At 37.6% G+C, this 26542-nt stretch overlaps 1 protein-coding gene across 2 annotated transcripts in view; it reads right to left on the bottom strand.

Annotated features, from left to right (window-relative positions):
• The window catches only part of afg2a (AFG2 AAA ATPase homolog A), a 142866-nt gene that overhangs the window by 109206 nt on the left and 7118 nt on the right, over positions 1 to 26542 (bottom strand). For both annotated transcript variants that reach the window (XM_079839009.1, XM_079839010.1), the window contains exons 4-9: positions 24653 to 24711; positions 24108 to 24575; positions 22189 to 22318; positions 20642 to 20698; positions 20423 to 20546; positions 19127 to 19382 (exon numbers count right to left, since the gene is read on the bottom strand). In XM_079839009.1, coding sequence (XP_079695135.1) covers positions 19127 to 19382; positions 20423 to 20546; positions 20642 to 20698; positions 22189 to 22318; positions 24108 to 24575; positions 24653 to 24711 — 1094 coding nt within the window. The remainder of the gene's footprint in view (positions 1 to 19126; positions 19383 to 20422; positions 20547 to 20641; positions 20699 to 22188; positions 22319 to 24107; positions 24576 to 24652; positions 24712 to 26542) is intronic.

Raw genomic sequence — 26542 nt, 5'->3', positions numbered from 1 at the left:
GTCAAATGTTACAACCCATCAACTGTTACTACCCATCAACTGTTACAACCCATCAACTGTTACAACCCGTCAACTGTTACAACCCGTCAACTGTTACAACCCGTCAACTGTTACAACCCGTCAACTGTTACAACCCGTCAACTGTTACAACCCATCAACTGTTACAACCCGTCAACTGTTACAACCCGTCAACTGTTACAACCCGTCAAGTGTTTCAACCCATCAACTGTTACAACCCGTCAACTGTTACAACCCGTCAACTGTTACAACCCATCAACTGTTACAACCCGTCAACTGTTACAACCCATCAACTGTTACAACCCGTCAACTGTTACAACCCGTCAACTGTTACAACCCATCAACTGTTACAACCCATCAACTGTTACAACCCGTCAACTGTTACAACCCGTCAACTGTTACAACCCGTCAACTGTTACAACCCGTCAACTGTTACAACCCGTCAACTGTTACAACCCATCAACTGTTACAACCCGTCAACTGTTACAACCCATCAACTGTTACAACCCGTCAACTGTTACAACCCATCAACTGTTACAACCCGTCAACTGTTACAACCTGTCAACTGTGTTACCCGTCAACTGTTACAACCCGTCAACTGTACAACTGTTACAACCCGTCAACTGTTACAACCCATCAACTGTTACAACCCATCAACTGTTACAACCCGTCAACTGTTACAACCCGTCAACTGTTACAGTTACAACCCGTCAACTGTTACAGTTACAACCCGTCAACTGTTACAACCCGTCAACTGTTACAACCCATCAACTGTTACAACCCGTCAACTGTTTCAACCCCTCAACTGTTACAACCCGTCAACTGTTACAACCCGTCAACTGTTACAACCTGTCAACTGTGTTACCCGTCAACTGTTACAATTCGTAAACTGTTACAACCCGTCAACTGTTTCAACCCGTCAACTGTTACAACCCGTCAACTGTTACAACCCGTCAACTGTTACAACCCATCAACTGTTACAACCCGTCAACTGTACAACTGTTACAACCCGTCAACTGTTACAACCCGTCAACTGTTACAACCCATCAACTGTTACAACCCGTCAACTGTTACAACCCGTCAACTGTTACAACCCGTCAACTGTTACAACCCATCAACTGTTACAACCCGTCAACTGTTACAACCCGTCAACTGTTACAGTTACAACCCGTCAACTGTTACAACCCGTCAACTGTTACAACCCATCAACTGTTACAACCCGTCAACTGTTACAACCCGTCAACTGTTACAACCTGTCAACTGTGTTACCCGTCAACTGTTACAACCCGTCAACTGTTACAACCCGTCAACTGTTACAACCTGTCAACTGTGTTACCCGTCAACTGTTACAACCCATCAACTGTTACAACCCGTCAACTGTTACAACCCGTCAACTGTTACAACCCATCAACTGTGTTACAACCCGTAAACTGTTACAACCCGTCAACTGTTTCAACCCGTCAACTGTTACAACCCATCAACTGTTACAACCCGTCAACTGTTACAACCCGTCAACTGTTACAACCCATCAACTGTGTTACCCGTCAACTGTTACAACCTGTCAACTGTGTTACCCGTCAACTCTTACAACCCGTCAACTGTTACAACCCATCAACTGTTACAACCCGTCAACTGTTTCAACCCGTCAACTGTTACAACCCATCAACTGTTACAACCCGTAAACTGTTACAACCCGTCAACTGTTACAACCTGTCAACTGTGTTACCCGTCAACTCTTACAACCCGTCAACTGTTACAACCCATCAACTGTTACAACCCATCAACTGTTACAACCCGTCAACTGTTACAACCCGTCAACTGTTACAGTTACAACCCGTCAACTGTTACAACCCGTCAACTGTTACAACCCATCAACTGTTACAACCCGTCAACTGTTACAACCCATCAACTGTTACAACCCGTCAACTGTTACAACCTGTCAACTGTGTTACCCGTCAACTGTTACAACCCGTCAACTGTACAACTGTTACAACCCGTCAACTGTTACAACCCATCAACTGTTACAACCCATCAACTGTTACAACCCGTCAACTGTTACAACCCGTCAACTGTTACAGTTACAACCCGTCAACTGTTACAGTTACAACCCGTCAACTGTTACAACCCGTCAACTGTTACAACCCATCAACTGTTACAACCCGTCAACTGTTTCAACCCCTCAACTGTTACAACCCGTCAACTGTTACAACCCGTCAACTGTTACAACCTGTCAACTGTGTTACCCGTCAACTGTTACAATTCGTAAACTGTTACAACCCGTCAACTGTTTCAACCCGTCAACTGTTACAACCCGTCAACTGTTACAACCCGTCAACTGTTACAACCCATCAACTGTTACAACCCGTCAACTGTACAACTGTTACAACCCGTCAACTGTTACAACCCATCAACTGTTACAACCCGTCAACTGTTACAACCCGTCAACTGTTACAACCCGTCAACTGTTACAACCCATCAACTGTTACAACCCGTCAACTGTTTCAACCCCTCAACTGTTACAACCCGTCAACTGTTACAACCCGTCAACTGTTACAACCCATCAACTGTTACAACCCGTCAACTGTTACAACCCATAAACTGTTACAACCCGTCAACTGTTTCAACCCGTCAACTGTTACAACCCATCAACTGTTACAACCCGTCAACTGTTACAACCCGTCAACTGTTACAACCTGTCAACTGTGTTACCCGTCAACTGTTACAACCCGTCAACTGTTACAACCCATCAACTGTTACAACCCGTCAACTGTTACAACCCGTCAACTGTTACAACCTGTCAACTGTGTTACCCGTCAACTGTTACAACCCGTCAACTGTTACAACCCGTAAACTGTTACAACCCGTCAACTGTTTCAACCCGTCAACTGTTACAACCCATCAACTGTTACAACCCGTCAACTGTTACAACCCGTCAACTGTTACAACCTGTCAACTGTGTTACCCGTCAACTGTTACAACCCGTCAACTGTTACAACCCATCAACTGTTACAACCCGTCAACTGTTACAACCCGTCAACTGTTACAACCCATCAACTGTGTTACAACCCGTAAACTGTTACAACCCGTCAACTGTTTCAACCCGTCAACTGTTACAACCCATCAACTGTTACAACCCGTCAACTGTTACAACCCGTCAACTGTTACAACCCATCAACTGTGTTACCCGTCAACTGTTACAACCCATCAACTGTGTTACCCGTAAACTGTTACAACCCGTCAACTGTTTCAACCCGTCAACTGTTACAACCCATCAACTGTTACAACCCGTCAACTGTTACAACCCGTAAACTGTTACAACCCGTCAACTGTTTCAACCCGTCAACTGTTACAACCCATCAACTGTTACAACCCGTCAACTGTTACAACCCGTCAACTGTTACAACCCATCAACTGTGTTACCCGTCAACTGTTACAACCCGTCAACTGTGTTACCCGTCAACTCTTACAACCCGTCAACTGTTACAACCCATCAACTGTTACAACCCGTCAACTGTTTCAACCCGTCAACTGTTACAACCCATCAACTGTTACAACCCGTAAACTGTTACAACCCGTCAACTGTTACAACCTGTCAACTGTGTTACCCGTCAACTCTTACAACCCGTCAACTGTTACAACCCATCAACTGTTACAACCCATCAACTGTTACAACCCGTCAACTGTTACAACCCGTCAACTGTTACAGTTACAACCCGTCAACTGTTACAACCCGTCAACTGTTACAACCCGTCAACTGTTACAGTTACAACCCGTCAACTGTTACAACCCGTCAACTGTTACAACCCGTCAACTGTTACAGTTACAACCCGTCAACTGTTACAACCCGTCAACTAGTGCTGGGCGGTATACCGGTTCATACCGAATACCGGTATTTATTTTTGTTATGATATGAATTTTGATGATACCGCAATACCGGTATATGTCGCTAAACAACGTTCGGAACGCGGCGCAGCGCGTCATTGTTTGAGAGGGGACCGATTTCACTGTTGCACTGTACTGGTGAGAGCAGTCAGAACACAGCTGAGATCGCATCTAAAGCCTATGGCTGAATACGAATCTGAAACCCCTATACCCTCGTTCACTATTCCCTACGTTATCACATTATTTGAAGGAGTGAATGAAAACGAGTGCGTGAAGTCGGACAACCGTTGTGTGTACATCGGTTGTACACTCGTTATTGCGGTGTGATGTGGGATAGACTGAATGCACTCAATAACATCCAATGGTTTCGGACACCACTACAAAGCGCTGTCCCCTCCAAATAATGCCCTATTTGAAGTTATAGGGGGCTATTTCTGATTCAGCCCTTGATTATAGCGGAGAAACTACACGCGGCGCGCGCGCGCGAGAGCAGTTTCTGCGCGGAGCGCCGTGATGAGTTTAACAGCGTTCTCCTCATGGATCATATTGTACATAGATAGACCGGTGCGAGCGCGTTTAAGTTTTTAATGGACATATTTCATATACTATAGTGCTCTGAACAAGTACCAGAAGCGTGTATGCCCACATATTTCATCACATCTTCTTCAAGTTAAATGTGCACTGATTTGGCTACACTGAACCATATGATCACGACCACTATGACACGATCGATTATTCTGCTATACAAAAGACAATGAATGATGCAAGTTAATAAATAAACTGACAATTCAAAGAAGAATGGGCAAAAAAGTAACTGCTTTATTCTTTCTGTTAAACTGATGTGTGTCATTTGTTCAGAGAGTGCTCTTAAATGTATTGCAAATATCCGCGTTTCTCCCTCGTTTTGTCAGTTTGTTGTTATATAGGGTTAGATTTTTAAAATGCTTAAGGTGCCCTCAACTCTGTTTTTTTTTTCTATCCGTGGTCATATTTTAATATTCATGTGCCTGTAATGAGTGTGTTGCAGGTCTATGTTTTATTGTCTCTCCATAGCATCATTTTGTGGGGCTTTGCAAACCTGTATTAACTCTAGTGTGGAGTTTTTCTACAATATTCACCCGTCATGACAGTAAAACAGGGCATTCCAGTCAATCTACTGCAGTATTTACTCTCTCAATCAGTAGAAAATGTGGTTAACACCCGGTCATGCATAGGGGAAAAAAATACCGTCATATACCGTGAAACCGATATAATTTAGAAAAATACTGTGATATATATTTTTGGTCATACCGCCCAGCACTACCGTCAACTGTTACAACCCGTCAACTGTTTCAACAGTTCAACTGTACAACAAACTAGTTTGAAACCTGCTGATAAAAATGTAACGTTACGCCGTTTTTAATGACGGACAAATTGCACATTTGCACACATTCGCTGGTCAAAACCCCCTTAACTGCATCGCATTTGAGTTTGACTTTTGTAAAATGTTAACAATATATTGATAAGTATACAACATCTGAACAACATATAATTTGTTTTTTGTTCGCCCCGCGCTGTTTCATACTGGAACTTACAGAAAGCGACTAGTGTGATCCTCGTCGTCACCTAGGTAACATATCTTTGATTCATGATTGCTGATGATACACTTGATTTATTAACATTTAATCGTGTTAAGGTAATAATATAAAATGATGGTTATTATTCAAGGCTGTTAATATGCACACATTATTCGTTATCTAGCTATTTTTTATCTACAGTGTTCTATACTCTCTCTGCTTGTCTTGTATAAATGTAGTAAAACATGGTTTGTTGTAGTAGTAACAAAAAAAAAAAAATTACAGAATCAGATCAATGTGAAATATTTATATTTTATCATGTAGAATGCAATATATATATTTGGACGGTAAGATTTTTAAATGTTTTTAAAAGAGTCTCTTCTGCTCTCCAAAGGCTTCATTTATTTGATCCAAAATACAGCAAAAACAGTAATATTTTGAAATATTTTTACAATTTAAAATAACTGTTTTCTATTTGAGTATATTTTAAAATGTCTTTTTTTTCTGTGACCAAAGCTACTCTTCAGTGTCACGTGGTCCTTCAGAAATCTTTTTTAATTTGCTTTTCACGGCAACTGTAGTTTTCACTCTATTTTTTTTTTCAGTGCTGGGTTATTTTAGGGAAAGTGTAGTGAATAAGAGACATAATATTTATGTTATTATGGTTGTTATTAATAGTGAATAAATCTAAAGCTTTTGAGACTATTATTTTGCATTATTGATTTTGTCATGAAGCTATGACCATTTCTTCCATTTATGTAGGCTTAATAAATAATCTTTATTATATATATATATATATATATATATATATATATATAATAAAAAAAGGGGTGCCCTTTTTCAGTTTCAACACATGCCCCTCAAAAGGTCTGTGCACGGCCCTGGTTTCAACCCGTCAACTGTTACAACCCGTCAACTGTTACAACCCGTCAACTGTTACAACCCGTCAACTGTGTTACACATCAACTGTGTTACACATCAACTGTGCTACAACCTGTCAACTGTGTTACACATCAACTGTGTTACAACCCGTCAACTGTGTTACAACCTGTCAACTGTGTTACACATCAACTGTGTTACAACCTGTCAACTGTGTTACAACCTGTCAACTGTGTTACACATCAACTGTGTTACAACCCGTCAACTGTGTTACAACCTGTCAACTGTGTTACACATCAACTGTGTTGCAACCTGTCAACTGTGTTACACATCAACTGTGTTACACATCAACTGTTACACATCAACTGTGTTGCAACTTGTCAACTGTGTTACACATCAACTGTGTTACACATCAACTGTTACAACCTGTCAACTGTGTTACACATCAACTGTGTTACAACCTGTCAACTGTGTTACACATCAACTGTGTTACACATCAACTGTGTTACAACCTGTCAACTGTGTTACCCATCAACTGTTACAAACTGTCAACTGTGTTACACATCAACTGTGTTACAACCTGTCAACTGTGTTACACATCAACTGTGTTACACATCAACTGTGTTACAACCCATCAACTGTTACACATCAACTGTGTTACAACCCGTCAACTGTGTTACAACCCGTCAACTGTGTTACAACCTGTCAACTGTGTTACAACCCGTCAACTGTTACCCGTCAACTGTGTTACAACCTGTCAACTGTGTTACAACCTGTCAACTGTGTTACACATCAACTGAGTTACACATCAACTGTGTTACAACCCATCAACTGTGTTACACATCAACTGTGTTACAACCCGTAAACTGTGTTACAACCCGTCAACTGTGTTACAACCCATCAACTGTTACCCATCAACTGTGTTACAACCTGTCAACTGTGTTACACATCAACTGTGTTACAACCCATCAACTGTGTTACCCGTCAACTGTGTTACAACCGGTCAACTGTGTTACAACCCGTCAACTGTTACCCGTCAACTGTGTTACAACCTGTCAACTGTGTTACACATCAACTGTGTTACACATCAACTGTGTTACACATCAAGGGCCCTATTTTAACGATCTGAAACGCAAGTGTCAAAGCGTGAAGCGCAAGTAACTTTGTGGGCGGGTCTCGGCGCTGTTGCTATTTTCCCGGCGGGATAAATGGCTCTTGCGCCCGGCGCAAATCTAAAATGGGTTGGTCTGAAGTAGCTTCATTATTCATAGGTGTGGTTTGGGCGTAACGTGAATAAACCAATCCGAGCGTCATCCAACATTCCCTTTAAAAGCAGGTGCGCAAGTTCCATTATGGATTGCTATTATTATGGCGTATTTACCAGGCGCACGCCAGGAGCGGTTCACAGCCGAGGAGACTGATGTGCTTGTTAGAGCAGTGAAAGACAGAGAAGTGAAGTTGTAATGTTGTACATTATGGTAAAGGTGATTTCACAGTCTTTTTTTTTTCAGTCTTTCAGTTTTTTTCAGTTTTTCAGTCGATTTTTTTTCCTGGTTCTTGACGGACAAACCAATTTGTCAGATGTCCTTATATACATATATGTCTTGCCACTATTGGGCAAACAGGTCTTATCCTTAATTATTACAATTAGCCTGAATCATTTGTAAGCTAGATTTATGCCTATTTTTTTTCACATCTTCGTGGCACACCACAATGATTTCCGTCATCTCATGTGTTAATATTTTTTTAGTGTAACAATTTATGATTTGCAAAAATAACTGTTGTATCTGTGTAGATTACATGAGCAAAGTGTATGCGCGTTGTGCACGCTATACATTATGGTCAAGCATGCGCCCTTAAAATAGCATAATGAACAACGCGCAACGCGCCACTGACTTTAGACTAGGTTTTTTCTGGTCAGTGGCGCAATTGTTTAATGGAACAGCAAAATAGCACCAGGGATTGTTTGCGCCGGAACACGCCTCCTTTTTTGCGCTGAACCGCCCATGTAGCGCAAGTTCATTCACTAGTTTAGCGACGTGCTTCTGTGGAGGGAAAAGTGCGCTTTGCGCGGGTGCAAAATAGGAACGACACATGCGTCGGTGTACAAAGTCAATTGCGCTGGGTGCAAGATAGGGCCCCAACTGTGTTACAACCCATCAACTGTGTTACACATCAACTGTGTTACAACCGGTCAACTGTGTTACAACCCGTCAACTGTGTTACAACCCATCAACTGTGTTACCCGTCAACTGTTACCCGTCAACTGTGTTACAACCCATCAACTGTGTTACCCGTCAACTGTTACCCGTCAACTGTGTTACAACCCGTCAACTGTGTTACAACCCATCAACTGTGTTACAACCCATCAACTGTGTTACCCGTCAACTGTTACCCGTCAACTGTGTTACAACCCGTCAACTGTGTTACAACCCATCAACTGTGTTACCCGTCAACTGTGTTACAACCGGTCAACTGTGTTACAACCCGTCAACTGTTACCCGTCAACTGTGTTACAACCTGTCAACTGTGTTGCACATCAACTGTGTTACACATCAACTGTGTTACAACCCATCAACTGTGTTACCCGTCAACTGTGTTACAACCCGTCAACTGTGTTACAACCCATCAACTGTGTTACCCGTCAACTGTGTTACAACCGGTCAACTGTGTTACAACCTGTCAACTGTGTTACAACCTGTCAACTGTGTTACAACCCGTCAACTGTGTTACAACCCGTCAACTGTGTTACAACCCGACAACTGTTACAACCTGTCAACTGTGTTATAACCCGTCAACTGTTACCCGTCAACTGTGTTACAACCTGTCAACTGTGTTACACATCAACTGTGTTACACATCAACTGTGTTACAACCGGTCAACTGTGTTACAACCCGTCAACTGTTACCTGTCAACTGTGTTACAACCTGTCAACTGTGTTACACATCAACTGTGTTACACATCAACTGTGTTACAACACATCAACTGTGTTACAACACATCAACTGTGTTACAACCCGTCAACTGTGTTACAACCGGTCAACTGTGTTACAACCGGTCAACTGTGTTACAACCCGTCAACTGTGTTACAACCTGTCAACTGTGTTACACATCATCTGTGTTACAACCTGTCAACTGTGTTACAACCCGTCAACTGTGTTACAACCTGTCAACTGTGTTACACATCAACTGTGTTACAACCTGTCAACTGTGTTACACATCAACTGTGTTACAACCTGTCAACTGTGATACACATCAACTGTGTTACAACCTGTCAACTGTGATACACATCAACTGTGTTACACATCAACTGTGTTACAACCTGTCAACTGTGTTACCCATCAACTGTTACAAACTGTCAACTGTGTTACACATCAACTGTGTTACAACCTGTCAACTGTGTTAGAACCCGTCAACTGTTACCCATCAACTGTGTTACAACCTGTCAACTGTGTTACACATCAACTGTGTTACACATCAACTGAGTTACACATCAACTGTGTTACACATCAACTGTGTTACAACCTGTCAACTGTGTTACCCATCAACTGTTACAAACTGTCAACTGTGTTACACATCAACTGTGTTACAACCTGTCAACTGTGTTACACATCAACTGTGTTACACATCAACTGTGTTACAACCCGTCAACTGTGTTACAACCCGTCAACTGTGTTACAACCTGTCAACTGTGTTACAACCTGTCAACTGTGTTACAACCCATCAATTGTTACCCGTCAACTGTGTTACAACCTGTCAACTGTGTTACACATCAACTGAGTTACACATCAACTGAGTTACACATCAACTGAGTTACAACCCATCAACTGTGTTACAACCCGTCAACTGTGTTACAACCCGTCAACTGTTACCCGTCAACTGTGTTACAACCTGTCAACTGTGTTACAACCTGTCAACTGTGTTGAACATCAACTGTGTTACAACCCATCAACTGTGTTACCCGTCAACTGTTACAACCGGTCAACTGTGTTACAACCCGTCAACTGTTACCCGTCAACTGTGTTACAACCTGTCAACTGTGTTACACATCAACTGTGTTACACATTAACTGTGTTACACATCAACTGTGTTACAACCCATCAACTGTGTTACACATCAACTGTGTTACAACCGGTCAACTGTGTTACAACCCATCAACTGTGTTACCCGTCAACTGTTACCCGTCAACTGTGTTACAACCCATCAACTGTGTTACCCGTCAACTGTTACCCGTCAACTGTTACCCGTCAACTGTGTTACAACCCGTCAACTGTGTTACAACCCATCAACTGTGTTACCCGTCAACTGTGTTACAACCGGTCAACTGTGTTACAACCCGTCAACTGTTACCCGTCAACTGTTTTACAACCCGTCAACTGTTACAACCTATCAACTGTGTTACAACCTGTCAACTGTGTTACACATCAACTGTGTTACAACCCGTCAACTGTGTTACAACCCGTCAACTGTGTTACAACCTGTCAACTGTGTTACACATCAACTGTGTTACAACCTGTCAACTGTGTTACACATCAACTGTGTTACAACCTGTCAACTGTGATACACATCAACTGTGTTACAACCTGTCAACTGTGATACACATCAACTGTGTTACACATCAACTGTGTTACAACCTGTCAACTGTGTTACCCATCAACTGTTACAAACTGTCAACTGTGTTACACATCAACTGTGTTACAACCTGTCAACTGTGTTAGAACCCGTCAACTGTTACCCATCAACTGTGTTACAACCTGTCAACTGTGTTACACATCAACTGTGTTACACATCAACTGAGTTACACATCAACTGTGTTACACATCAACTGTGTTACAACCTGTCAACTGTGTTACCCATCAACTGTTACAAACTGTCAACTGTGTTACACATCAACTGTGTTACAACCTGTCAACTGTGTTACACATCAACTGTGTTACACATCAACTGTGTTACAACCCGTCAACTGTGTTACAACCCGTCAACTGTGTTACAACCTGTCAACTGTGTTACAACCTGTCAACTGTGTTACAACCCATCAATTGTTACCCGTCAACTGTGTTACAACCTGTCAACTGTGTTACACATCAACTGAGTTACACATCAACTGAGTTACACATCAACTGAGTTACAACCCATCAACTGTGTTACAACCCGTCAACTGTGTTACAACCCGTCAACTGTTACCCGTCAACTGTGTTACAACCTTTCAACTGTGTTACAACCTGTCAACTGTGTTGAACATCAACTGTGTTACAACCCATCAACTGTGTTACCCGTCAACTGTTACAACCGGTCAACTGTGTTACAACCCGTCAACTGTTACCCGTCAACTGTGTTACAACCTGTCAACTGTGTTACAACCTGTCAACTGTGTTACACATTAACTGTGTTACACATCAACTGTGTTACAACCCATCAACTGTGTTACACATCAACTGTGTTACAACCGGTCAACTGTGTTACAACCCATCAACTGTGTTACCCGTCAACTGTTACCCGTCAACTGTGTTACAACCCATCAACTGTGTTACCCGTCAACTGTTACCCGTCAACTGTTACCCGTCAACTGTGTTACAACCCGTCAACTGTGTTACAACCCATCAACTGTGTTACCCGTCAACTGTGTTACAACCGGTCAACTGTGTTACAACCCGTCAACTGTTACCCGTCAACTGTTTTACAACCCGTCAACTGTTACAACCTATCAACTGTGTTACAACCTGTCAACTGTGTTACACATCAACTGTGTTACAACCCGTCAACTGTGTTACAACCCGTCAACTGTGTTACAACCCATCAACTGTGTTACCCGTCAACTGTGTTACAACCGGTCAACTGTGTTACAACCCGTCAACTGTTACCCGTCAACTGTTTTACAACCTGTCAACTGTGTTACACATCAACTGTGTTACCCGTCAACTGTGTTACAACACGTCAACTGTGTTGCAACCCATCAACTGTGTTACCCGTCAACTGTGTTACAACCGGTCAACTGTGTTACAACCTGTCAACTGTGTTACAACCCGTCAACTGTGTTACAACCCGTCAACTGTGTTACAACCCGTCAACTGTGTTACAACCTGTCAACTGTGTTACAACCCGTCAACTGTTACCCGTCAACTGTGTTACAACCTGTCAACTGTGTTACAACCTGTCAACTTTGTTACAACCCCTCAACTGTGTTACAACCCATCAACTGTGTTACAACCCATCAACTGTGTTACAACCCATCAACTGTGTTACAACCCGTCAACTGTGTTACAACCCGTCAACTGTTACCCGTCAACTGTTACCTGTCAACTGTGTTACAACCTGTCAACTGTGTTACACATCAACTGTGTTACACATCAACTGTGTTACCCGTCAACTGTGTTACAACCCATCAACTGTGTTACCCGTCAACTGTGTTACAACCGGTCAACTGTGTTACAACCGGTCAACTATGTTACAACCCGTCAACTGTGTTACAACCTGTCAACTGTGTTACACATCAACTGTGTTACAACCTGTCAACTGTGTTACAACCTGTCAACTGTGTTACAACCTGTCAACTGTGTTACAACCCGTCAACTGTTACAACCTATCAACTGTTACAACCTGTCAACTGTGTTACACATCAACTGTGTTACAACCTGTCAACTGTGTTACAACCTGTCAACTGTGATACACATCAACTGTGTTACACATCAACTGTGTTACACATCAACTGTGTTACAACCTGTCAACTGTGTTACCCATCAACTGTTACAAACTGTCAACTGTGTTACACATCAACTGTGTTACAACCTGTCAACTGTGTTACAACCCGTCAACTGTTACCCATCAACTGTGTTACAACCTGTCAACTGAGTTACACATCAACTGTGTTACAACCCATCAACTGTGTTACACATCAACTGTGTTACAACCCGTCAACTGTTACAACCCGTCAACTGTGTTACAACCTGTCAACTGTGTTACAACCTGTCAACTGTGTTACAACCCGTCAACTGTTACCCGTCAACTGTGTTACAACCTGTCAACTGTGTTACAACCTGTCAACTGTGTTACAACCTGTCAACTGTGTTACACATCAACTGTGTTACAACCCATCAACTGTGTTACCCGTCAACTGTGTTACAACCGGTCAACTGTGTTACAACCTGTCAACTGTGTTACACATCAACAGTGTTACAACCCATCAACTGTGTTACAACCCATCAACTGTGTTACAACCCGTCAACTGTGTTACAACCCGTCAACTGTGTTACAACCCGTCAACTGTGTTACAACCCGTCAACTGTGTTACAACCCGTCAACTGTGTTACAACCGGTCAACTGTGTTACCCGTCAACTGTGTTACAACCGGTCAACTGTGTTGCAACCTGTCAACTGTGTTACAACCCGTCAACTGTGTTACAACCCGTCAACTGTGTTACAACCCGTCAACTGTGTTACAACCCGTCAACCCGTCAACTGTGTTACAACCCGTCAACTGTGTTACAACCCGTCAACAGTTACAACCCGTCAACTGTTACAACCTGTCAACTGTGTTACAACCCGTCAACTGTGTTACAACCTGTCAACTGTGTTACAACCCGTCAACTGTGTTACAACCCGTCAACTGTGTTACAACCTGTCAACTGTGTTGCAACCTGTCAACTGTTACCTGTCAACTGTGTTACAACCTGTCAACTGTTATCTGTCAACTGTGTTACAACCTGTCAACTGTGTTACAACCTGTCAACTGTGTTACCCGTCAACTGTGTTACAATGGTGTTACCCGTCAACTGTGTTACAACCTGTCAACTGTGTTACAACCTGTCAACTGTGTTACAACCTGTCAACTGTGTTACAACCCGTCAACTGTTACCCGTCAACTGTGTTACAACCTGTCAACTGTGTTACAACCTGTCAACTGTGTTACAACCTGTCAACTGTTACACATCAACTGTGTTACACATCAACTGTGTTACAACCCATCAACTGTGTTACCCGTCAACTGTGTTACAACCGGTCAACTGTGTTACAACCCGTCAACTGTTACCCGTCAACTGTGTTACAACCTGTCAACTGTGTTACACATCAACTGTGTTACACATCAACTGTGTTACCCGTCAACTGTGTTACAACCCGTCAACTGTGTTACAACCCGTCAACTGTGTTACAACCCGTCAACTGTGTTACCCGTCAACTGTGTTACAACCGGTCAACTGTGTTACAACCGGTCAACTGTGTTACAACCCATCAACTGTGTTACAACCCGTCAACTGTGTTACAACCGGTCAACTGTGTTACAACCCATCAACTGTGTTACAACTAGGGTTGGGCATCGTTTTGATTTGAACGATTCTGATTCCGATTCCGATTCTTAGTTTCGATTACGGTTCTTTTCGATTCTCGATTCCGATTCTTTGAGGGGTGGAGTCACAACATGTCACAGGCTCATTTCACAGAGGAAAATTGTATTTTGATTCAATAATGAGTTTTAGTTTTGGGACTTTCTCCGCTGGCATTTTCACTTGCTTTGCTGCAAAGGTGAATGGAGTTCCACACCGAGTCCCGGTTTAACAATAGCATTAACAGCAGTCATTAGGACTGCTACTAGCGTGGGCAATTTGCGTATAGCTACATTTATCTACGAGGGGGAAAAAATAATTTCAGTAACGTTGTTGTTCACCACAATTCTCAATTTGGTCAAGGGGTTTACACTACAATCACTTACCTGATTATGATGAGGTGGGATAATGTTAGTTCACCCTGAAATGAAAATAAAGCCATCTTTTACTCACCCAGCTGTTGTTCAAATGCGCGTGTTCCAGTGTGTGCGCACTCCAAGCCGCAGTAGCCTCGTGCAATATTGTCATGACAACCGGTAGGCCTACACAATATTCACTTAAGGAGGTTATATTATTAGTATTATTACGTTATAGAAAAGACGAGAATCGCGTTTTTTTCTATTGAGCTTGATTTCTCAAAATGGTGCGCGCGCGCGTGTGTGTGTGTGTGTGTGTGTGTGTGTGTGTGTGTGCTTATCGTGGGTGCAATGACAACAGTGCGAGTTATTATAGTAGGCATGAGCGCCGGCGGCTGCTGACAGCTCATAGTGTAACTTACACAGAGGAGCGCGCTCAGAATAACGGCCGAGCTCAGTGTTTTGACTGAATAATACGGTTTCTTTCTCGCAAAACCTATAGTGTGCCCACTGAACACTTTCCATATGGCGCGCGTCTCCCTGTATCGTTGCGTGATACATTTGTTTACTTTTTGTAATGTTTTAGCTGATCGCCATTCACTGCCATAATAGGAAGGAGCGCGTGCAGGAACAGTATTTTAAATGTCAAAGGACATAGGGCACTGGGACAACATCAGGGTAAGTAAAAGAAGGCTTTATTTTCATTTCAGGGTGAACTATCCCGTTAATAACGTTGGTTAGCGCAGGGTTGCCCGAGGGACAGACCTGCGCAGCATTTCAAACACGCTACACTCGTTAATTTATAGCTACACCACATATTTGTAGTGCATCCTCCCGTGCAAGAAATAAGTTTGTCATGTGTTGCACTGTGCCGACCCAGGTTTTTTTTTTTTTTGTGAAATAAAGCCACACTTTTGAGCGCCACTTACCGTGCTCCATGGCTGCAACAGAACAAACGGGCGCGGCAAGCACTTCCGAAAACTTGCGCGTTTGGAACCGATGATCGGAATCGAAAACAAAATTTCTAAACGATTCCAATGGCATCGTTATTTTTTAAACGGTTCCAAGTTGGAACCGGTTCTCGATGCCCAACCCTAGTTACAACCCGTCAACTGTGTTACAACCCGTCAACTGTGTTATAACCCGTCAACCCGTTAACTGTGTTACCCGCCAACTGTGTTACAACCTGTCAACTGTAATGGTGCGTTCACACCGGACGCGATTCGCGCGAGTGATTTACATGTTAACTCAATGCAGAGACGCGAAATGGCATTCTGCGGCGAGATTCGCGCGATTGAGGCGTTAACCAATCAGGAGCTTGCTCTAGTAGTGACAACAATGAGGAGAAAATCTGTATATTAATATCTGGTTCAGACAATATGATTATCACTGTGCTAACATTAAATGACATGAAACACAACACAGTCTCTTTTTGTTAAATGCAAGTTTATGTTTGATCAATAATACAAAAGTATAAGTAAAAGGTATAACAAGCTATACATTAAAAAAAAAAAACAATTCAGTCAAACATTCAAAGTCAGTGCTAGTCGGCTAACGTTACAACTGCAACGTACAGTTATAGCCTAAAAATATAAAGTAATGAAACTTATCTTTGCCCTCAGCCTAAACGATTTGCCAGGGAACAAATTATAGATCCATGAGACCAAAGATCGGCCGTTACAAGATGAATTATAGCTGGAGACGCCACAGAGACATCAGAGCCAGCGGCAGAAGAACTGGCTGAGGAAAGGCTGATCTCACCGGGTTAATGAGCGCCGCTGATCCACTGGAGCTCACAACTCCCAAAACACCAGATCAAATGTTCAAATAGGCACTCTTTATATAAATAAACCACAGATTTGAGCTTTAAACAACTACATTATCGACTGAAAAAGTCTTAAAACTATGTTTTGTCACACATTAACAGTAGATTTTAACAAAAAAAAGACGTGTAAACAAAGCCCATGTCCGCCATTTCTCAACGAGACGAGCCGCTGGCAGAAGCTCCGCCCATGAGGAGAATCACGTCTGTTGTGCAGTGAATGTTACACGCGATTGAAGCGAGTAAACTCAAAACGTTCAGGCGTCCACCTTATTTATTCGCGCGAATCGCGTACGGTGTGAACGCCACATAACAGTTGACAAGGATTCACATGGTTATTATGCCACAGTCGGCGGTGGGACTTTTATTATGCCACAGTTGCCGGCTCCACTTCCGCTCCTCCGCTCATGAGTGTGAGGTAACGCAGCTCTGTTGATCAAATTAGACACATCTGAGTTGATGATGTTATGACGTTACTCTGTGCGTTCTCTCGCCGGCTGCTATGACACTTGTTCACACTGCAGTGAGAGGAAAGCGTTTCTGCAGAATAAAAACACAAACCAAGGGGGAACGCGGATATGATGTCATCGACAGGCCACGCCCTCACACGTCCCGGTTCCTCTGGGAAAATAGCATCTCACGATTTACAAATCGTTGGCAACATTTGGGATATTGTAAGTACTCAACTGAACTAAATATATAACACTGGCCTAGTGGATTCTGGATATTTTACTGAAAAAATGAGCACCTTAACCATATCACTAAACACATGTTAACATGTCCTAATTATGCTGATGAATCAGATTATGAAGCAGAACTGGAAGTTTCTAAGTGAAGCTGTATCAACTAAAGCCAACTGATGACAACAGAATTAAACAGATTAACTAAATGGCTGGATTATATTTCATATCTCTACTAATACTCATATCCATGCATTTCTGCGTCAGCGCTTCAGGGTAAATCCACTCACTCTGAGCACACAGATTGAGCACAGCACAGAACCAGCATTACTATAGTCCCATTTTAACCCTCTGCTGCTCTTCCCTCATTTCTGACCGGAAAAGGTTCTGTTTTGAAATGTTAAAAATCGCAGCTTCATCAAAATGATATGACACTTGGTGACTTTTCTAGCATTAGGTATGTAAACACACAAAAAAATTGAGGTCATGATTCGAGCATGCTAATTGGTCGTAAAAAAAAAGTAGCGTTCATTGTCTTCGGTCACAAATGAGCGACCATAGGAAATGAATGAGAAATCTGCAAAAACACAAATTCTGTCAACTGTGTTGACGGGTTGTAACACTGTTGACGGGTAACACAGTTGATGGGTTGTAACACAGTTGACGAAAATATTTGTGTGTACAATCTACAAATCGGCCACAATGCTGAAAAAAGTACACAGCAGTGACACTCTAAAACATCAAGAGTGTGATATTGACACATCCACTCACACACACACACACACACACAAACACACACACACACACACACACCTATGAAAAACTGAACCTACGAACCACATTTGGATTTTTTAAAAATCACAGCTTCATCAGAATGATATGAAACTTGGTGACTTTTCTAGCATTAGAACTGTATACACAATACAAAATTGAGGGCATGATTCGAGCATGCTAATTGGTCGTAAAAGAATACTCCCACTTGTGCTCTTCGGTCAAAAATGACCACCATAGGAAATGAAAGGGAAATTTGCAAAAACACAAATTCACAGAAAAAAATCTATATTTCTAACAAAACAAAACAAATCTAAAACTTTATAATAAATAGTCTTTGAGATTTTTTAAATATATATTCAAATTCATAAAAAAAAATCATTAAACGTGTTGAAAAGAGAACTAGTGAATTCTCAAGCCTCTCCATAGAGACCTCTAGTGGTTACACACATGGCTGCAGGATTTCTTAAATAATTCCAAAAGAGGAGCTAATCTGCCTTCAAAAAAATATATTTTGAAGGCCTAGTCTCTATTTTAACCTGAAATACTGCAATAATAATAATTTTTTTTAATTAAATTACAAAAAAAAAATGGTATAATTTTCAATGGCAAAAATAGACCATAATTATTGCATAAATATTAAAAAATACCATCAAATCATCTCAAAATACAAAATTAAAAAGAAAAAATATTATTGAAGAAAAATAAATTGCATTGGTTTTACTGGAGTGGAGGAAGTTACATTTTTAGGTGTCCGGGAAGACGACCAATGCAACCCCTAAACCAAGAGCACCAGAGGGTTAAACAATAAACTGCGGCGCAAAATACAGCGTGTGAAAACTCACCAGCTTCCTTGCAGACGGCGGCGAGATCGGCGCCCACGTATCCATGCGCCGCGTCAGCTAGTTCCTGCAGCTCGTCTGGGCTGGCGTCACATGGCATGGAGCGCAGCAGCTTCTGGAAGATATCCATCCGGCCGCTGGCATCAGGAACGCCGATCTCCAGCTCCTTATCAAAGCGCCCGGGCCTCCGAAGGGCAGGATCCAGAGCATGAGGACGGTTAGTGGCTCCCAGAACCAGCAGCTGACCGCTGTGGCCCTCCTGAGGACAACAAACACAACATTAAATATCTCAATAAACATCATAATGCTAATGTTTGGAGGGGCGGGACATATGTTGTACTTCATCTAAAATGATTTCAAACAATATTATTGTTATTTGAATAATTATTATTATTACACATTCAGTTTATGAGCTCATATTATCAACATATTTTAAATGAATTTGTCACACCAATATTGATTGAGCTGAAAAAGAAAGAAAGAAAGAAAGAAAGAAAGAAAGAAAGAAAGAAAGAAAGAAAGAGAGAAGAACTAAAATAACAAACTAAAACCATGAATAAAAACCATATATAAAAATGACAATAACAACTAAATTACTACAAAAATGTATAAAACTTAAATAAATTGAAAATATGAATAAGTACAATAATAATATATTAATGATTATACATGTTTCCTTTTTTATTGAAGAAAATAAGGAGTCAGAATCTCAGATATTCTGGAATCACAAAATGAATTAAAATTAATATTTCAACATCCACTTTAATATTTCAAAACTAAAAACTTTGAAAACAAGAAATATTGTCATAATAAATCTGTTAGGGGCAAAAACTGTTACATTTAAAAACATTAAGTTAATTTTAACGTTGTTACATTTAAAAACATAATTAAATTCATTTTAACGCAGTTACATTTAAAGACATAATTAAATTCATTTTAACGCAGTTACATTTAAAAACATAATTAAGTTCATTTTAAAGCTGTTACATTTAAAAACATAATTAAGTTCATTTTAACGCTGTTACATTTAAAATCATAATTAAGTTCATTTTAATTCTGTTACATTTAAAAACATTATTAAGTTAATTTTAACGCTGTTACATTTAAAAACATAATTAAGTTCATTTTAACGCTGTTACATTTAAAATCATAATTAAGTTCATTTTAATTCTGTTACATTTAAAAACATAATTAAGTTCATTTTAACGCTGTTACATTTAAAAACATAATTAAGTTCATTTTAACGCTGTTACAAGAAAGAGCTGAACTCAAACGACTGGACGGATGGACTCTACTCACTGATCCGATTCCGTCCATGAGTGTGAGGAGTGTGGCCACGACCCGCTTCTCCACCTCATTCTGTGCTCCTTCTCTTTTTGGACACAGAGCGTCTAACTCATCGATGAAGATGATGGCAGGCTGCCTGTGAACACACACACACACACACACACACACACACACACTGTGACTTGGGTTCATTCATAACACACGTCAAACACACTAATGGAGTGTGGGTACCTCTGTAAGGCCTGAGTGAAGATCTGCCTCAGTCTGGCTTCAGTCTCTCCATAAAACCTGCAGAGTTAAAGACATGATTACCTCAACAAACACATTACACGCTTGTGACAAACACAACTACTCAAGAGAATATGGCGTTAAAATTAACTTAATTATGATTTGAAATGTAACAGCGTTAAAATTAACTTAATTGTGTTTTTAAATGTAACAGCGTTAAAATTAACTTAATTGTGTTTTTAAATGTAACAGTGTTAAAATGAACTTAATTATGTTTTTAAATGTAACAGCGTTAAAATTAACTTAATTGTGTTTTTAATGTAACAGCGTTAAAATGAACTCAATTATGTTTTTTAAATTTAACAGCTTTAAAATGAACTTAATTATGTTTTTAAATGTAACAGCGTTAAAATGAACTCAATTATGTTTTTAAATGTTACAGCGTTACAATGAACTTAATTATGTTTTTAAATGTAACAGCGTTAAAATGAACTTAATTATGTTTTTAAATGTAACGGCGTTACAATGAACTTAATTATGTTTTTAAATGTAACAGCATTACAATGAACTCAATTATGTTTTTAATTGTAACAGCGTTCAAATTAACTTAATTATATTTTTAAATGTAACAGCGTTAAAATGAACTTAACTATGTTTTTAAATGTAACAGCGTTAAAATGAACTTAATCATGTTTTTAAATGTAACAGCGTTAAAATTAACTTAATTATGGTTTTAAATGTAACAGCATTAAAATGAACTTAACTATGTTTTTAAATGTAACAGCGTTCAAATTATCTTAATTATGGTTTTAAATGTAACAGCATTAAAATGAACTTAACTATGTTTTTAAATGTAACGGCGTTAAAATGAACTCAATTATGATTTTAAATGTAACGGCGTTAAAATGAACTCAATTATGTTTTTAAATGTAAGCGTTAAAATGAACTTAATTGTGTTTTTAAATGTAACAGCGTTAAAATGAACTCAATTATGTTTTTAAATGCAACAGACTTAAAATAAACTTAATCATGTTTTTAAATGTAACAGAGTTAAAATGAACTTAATCATATTTTTAATATTAACAGCGTTAAAATAAACTTAATCATGTTTTTAAATGTAACGGCGTTAAAATTAACTTAACTAAGTTTTTAAATGTAACAGCGTTAAAATTAACTTAACTATGTTTTTAAATGTAACAGCGTTAAAATGAACTCAATTATGTTTTTAAATTTAACAGCGTTAAAATGAACTTAACTACGTTTTTAAATGTAACAGCGTTAAAATGAACTTAATTATGTTTTTAAATGTAACAGCGCTAAAATGAACTTAACTATGTTTTTAAATGTAACAGCGTTAAAATGAACTTAATTATGTTTTTAAATGTAACAGCGTTAAAATGAACTTAACTATGTTTTTAGATGTAACGGCGTTAAAATGAACTTAACTATGTTTTTAAATGTAACAGCGTTAAAATGAACTTAACTATGTTTTTTAAATGTAACGCATGTCCTGTTTTGTGAGAATGTGGCATTAGTCGTCTCTCACACACTTGCTCATGATCTCGGGGCCGTTGATCACACTCATGTGAGCTCCCACTTCATTGGCTACTGCTCGTCCAATCAGGGTCTTCCCTGTGCCGGGCGGCCCGAACAGCAGCACACCTCGAGGGGGCGGGATTCCTGTCGTGATGGAAACACAGTTTTGCATTTTTAATCTATTTGGTGTTAAAATTCTGATTGAGTAGGACTCAAAGTTTGTTAATAGCTTTACTTTACGTATAGAGATTATATTTAGACAAGAGTCTGATGCAAGTGTCAACGTGCATGTGCCAAAGGTCAGGTGTTCGGATCATGTTTTTAAACGTAACAGCGTTAAAATGAACTTAACTATGTTTTTAAATGTAACAGCGTTAAAATAAACTCAATTATGTTTTAAATGTAACAGCGTTAAAATGAACTCAATTATGTTTTTAAATGGTAACAGCGTTAAAATGAACTCAATTATGTTTTTAAATGTAACAGAGTTAAAATGAACTTAATTATGTTTTTAAATGTAACAGCGTTAAAATTAACTTAATTATGTTTTTAAATGTAACAGCGTTAAAATGAACTTAATTATGTTTTTAAATGTAACAGCGTTAAACTGAACTCAATTATGTTTTTAAATGTAACAGCGTTAAAATGACCTTAATTATGTTTTTAAATGTAACAGCGTTAAAATGAACTTAATTATGTTTTTAAATGTAACAGCGTTACAATGAACTTAATTTTGTTTTTAAATGTAACGGCGTTACAATGAACTTAATTATGTTTTTAAATGTAACAGCGTTAAAATGAACTTAATTATGTTTTTAAATGTAACAGTGTTACAATGAACTTATTTTGTTTTTAAATGTAACGGCGTTACAATGAACTTAATTATGTTTTTAAATGTAACAGCGTTAAAATGAACTTAATTATGTTTTTAAATGTAACAGCGTTACAATGAACTTATTTTGTTTTTAAATGTAACGGCGTTACAATGAACTTAATTATGTTTTTAAATGTAACAGCGTTAAAATTAACTTAATTAAGTTTTTAAATGTAACAGCGTTAAAATGAACTTAATTATGTTTTTAAATGTAACGGCGTTACAATGAACTTAATTATGTTTTTAAATGTAACAGCGTTAAAATTAACTTAATTAAGTTTTTAAATGTAACAGCGTTAAAATGAACTTAATTATGTTTTTAAATGTAACAGCGTTAAAATGAACTTAATTATGTTTTTAAATGTAACAGCGTTAAAATGAACTTAATTATGTTTTTAAATGTAACAGCGTTAAAATGAACTTAACTATGTTTTTAAATGTAACAGCGTTAAAATGAACTCAATTATGTTTTTAAATGTAACAGCGTTACAATGAACTTATTTTGTTTTTAAATGTAACGGCGTTACAATGAACTTAATTATGTTTTTAAATGTAACAGCGTTAAAATGAACTTAATTATGTTTTTAAATGTAACAGCGTTACAATGAACTTATTTTGTTTTTAAATGTAACGGCGTTACAATGAACTTAATTATGTTTTTAAATGTAACAGCGTTAAAATTAACTTAATTAAGTTTTTAAATGTAACAGCGTTAAAATGAACTTAATTATGTTTTTAAATGTAACGGCGATACAATGAACTTAATTATGTTTTTAAATGTAACAGCGTTAAAATTAACTTAATTAAGTTTTTAAATGTAACAGCGTTAAAATTAACTTAATTATGTTTTTAAATGTAACAGCGTTAAAATGAACTTAATTATGTTTTTAAATGTAACAGCGTTAAAATGAACTTAATTATGTTTTTAAATGTAACAGCGTTAAAATGAACTCAATTATGTTTTTAAATGTAACAGCGTTAAAATGAACTTAATTATGTTTTTAAATGTGGCATGTGCCAAAGGTCAGGTGTTGGGATCTGACCTCTGACCTCACTCACCATAGTTTTTGAAGAGATCGGGGTGTTTGAGCGGCAGTTCGATGGTCTCCCTGATGACCTGCAGCTGACCGCTGAGCCCGCCGATCATACTGTACGTGACCTTTGACCTCTCGTCGCCCTCGTCCTGCTGGGCGGGGTCAGAGATGCTCAGCGTGGTGGAGCTGCAGATGGTGTAGAAGGTGTCCGTGGAGGAGCGTCCAGCAGAGGGAGACAGACTCAGAGGACTGATGGAGAATGATGTGTCTAAGGGTGTTGAAGGAGTCTGAGGGGTCAGAGGTGAAGGGTCAAGTGATCTGTTTGGCGTACTGTGCTGGATGGAGAGCCGTTCTAGCTGTGAAGACAGATGGAGATCTGACACTGGAGTCTGAGTTTCTCCATCCACACCCCGCACCGAATCCACACCGATCACACACTTACGCCCAAAATAAGACACGGACACACTGCCGCCCGGGAGCAGGAGCCGGCTCTCTGAAACACAGAATAACGCTAGAGAGGAGGAGGAAACAATCCCAGCATGCACAGGGGCTTTGAGGAGCGCTTCTTACCCAACAGCCGGAGAAGATAATTCCTGAATTCCTCTGTGTTCAGCACTTTGTCTTCAGGACTGCAACGATTTAAGACACACACAAACTATAAGAGCACGTTTTGGTGGAATAATGCTTATTACAAAATCACAAATATATTTATAAAAATGTGTAAAAATATATACATTATACAATATACAAAATATATTAATATTTTGTATAATACACACATATGATAAACATTATAAAAATGTATTAAAATTACACATTTATATTATATTTGTTTTTATTTACATATTTTGAGGAATAATGCTGATTACAAAATCACAAATATATTTATAAAAATGTATAAAAATATATACATTATAAAATATAAAAAATATATTAATATTTTGTATAATACACACATATGATGAACATTATAAAAATGTATTAAAATTATACATTTATATTATATTTGTTTTTATTTATATATTTAAAAATCACAAATATGTTTATAAAAAAATATAAATATTAAAATAAAAATATTTAAAATATAGATATTTTATGTAATTTATGTGTATAATATAAATATTACAAAACATTTTTATTTATATATATATATATATATATATATATATTATAAACATTATAAAAAAAATTTAAAATTATACATTTATAAAACATTTATATTTATATACATTTATATTATATTTGTTTTTATTTATATATTTTAAAAATACACATATTTTGAGGAATAATGCTTATTACAAAATCACAAATATATTTATAAAAATGTATAAAAATATATACATTATAAAATATAAAATATATTTTTATATTTTTATAATACATATACATATATATATATATATATATATATATATATATATATATATAATTTATTTTAATATTATAAACATTATAAAAATGTATTAAAATGATACATTTATAAAACATTTATAATTATATACATTTATATTATATTTGTTTTTATTTATATATTTAAAAAATACACATATTTTGGGGAATAATGCTGATTACAAATCACAAATATGTTTATAAAAAATATAAATATTAGAATAAAAATATTTAAAATATAGATATTTTATGTAATTTTATGTGTATAATATAAATATTATAAAACATTTATGTTCATATAAAGGTATATTATATTTATTATATGTTTTTATTTATGTTTATAAATAAAAGTATTTTTTAAGGAATAATGCTGATCACAAATCACAAATATGTTTATAAAAATGTTTTAAAAATTATAAATATTTTAAATATATATATTTATACATTATAAAAATTTATTAAAATTATACATTTATAAAACATTTATATTTATATACATTTATATTATATTTGTTTTTATTTACATATTGTAAAAATACACATATTCCGAGGAATAATGCTGATTACAAAATCACAAATATGTTTATAAAAAAATATAAATATTAAAATAAAAATATTTAAAATATAGATATTTTTATCAAGTAATTTTATATATATAATATAAATATTATAAAATATATAAAAAAATTATACATTTATAAATACTTATAAAATATTTATATTCATATAAAGGTATATTATATTTATTATATTTGTTTTTACTTATGTTTATAAATAAAATTCATTTTTAAGGAATAATGCTGATCACAAATTACAAATATGTTTATAAAAATGTATAAACAATTATAAATATTAATATTATAAAAATATATATTTTTTAATTATAATATATACATATATATTATAAACATGATAAAAATTATAAATATTTATAAAACATTTATATTTATATACATTACATTTATATTATATTTATTTTTATTTATTGATTTTAAAAATACAAATATTCTGCGGAATAATGCTGATAACAAATCACAAATGTATTTATAAAAAATTATACATTTTAAAATA

This window comes from Gobio gobio, assembly GCF_949357685.1.
Source record: "Gobio gobio genome assembly, chromosome: 16".
NCBI classification, from domain to species: Eukaryota; Metazoa; Chordata; class Actinopteri; order Cypriniformes; family Gobionidae; genus Gobio; species Gobio gobio.
The sequence above is the reverse complement of the archived record's forward strand: the minus strand, read 5'-3'. Positions and strand labels throughout refer to the sequence as shown.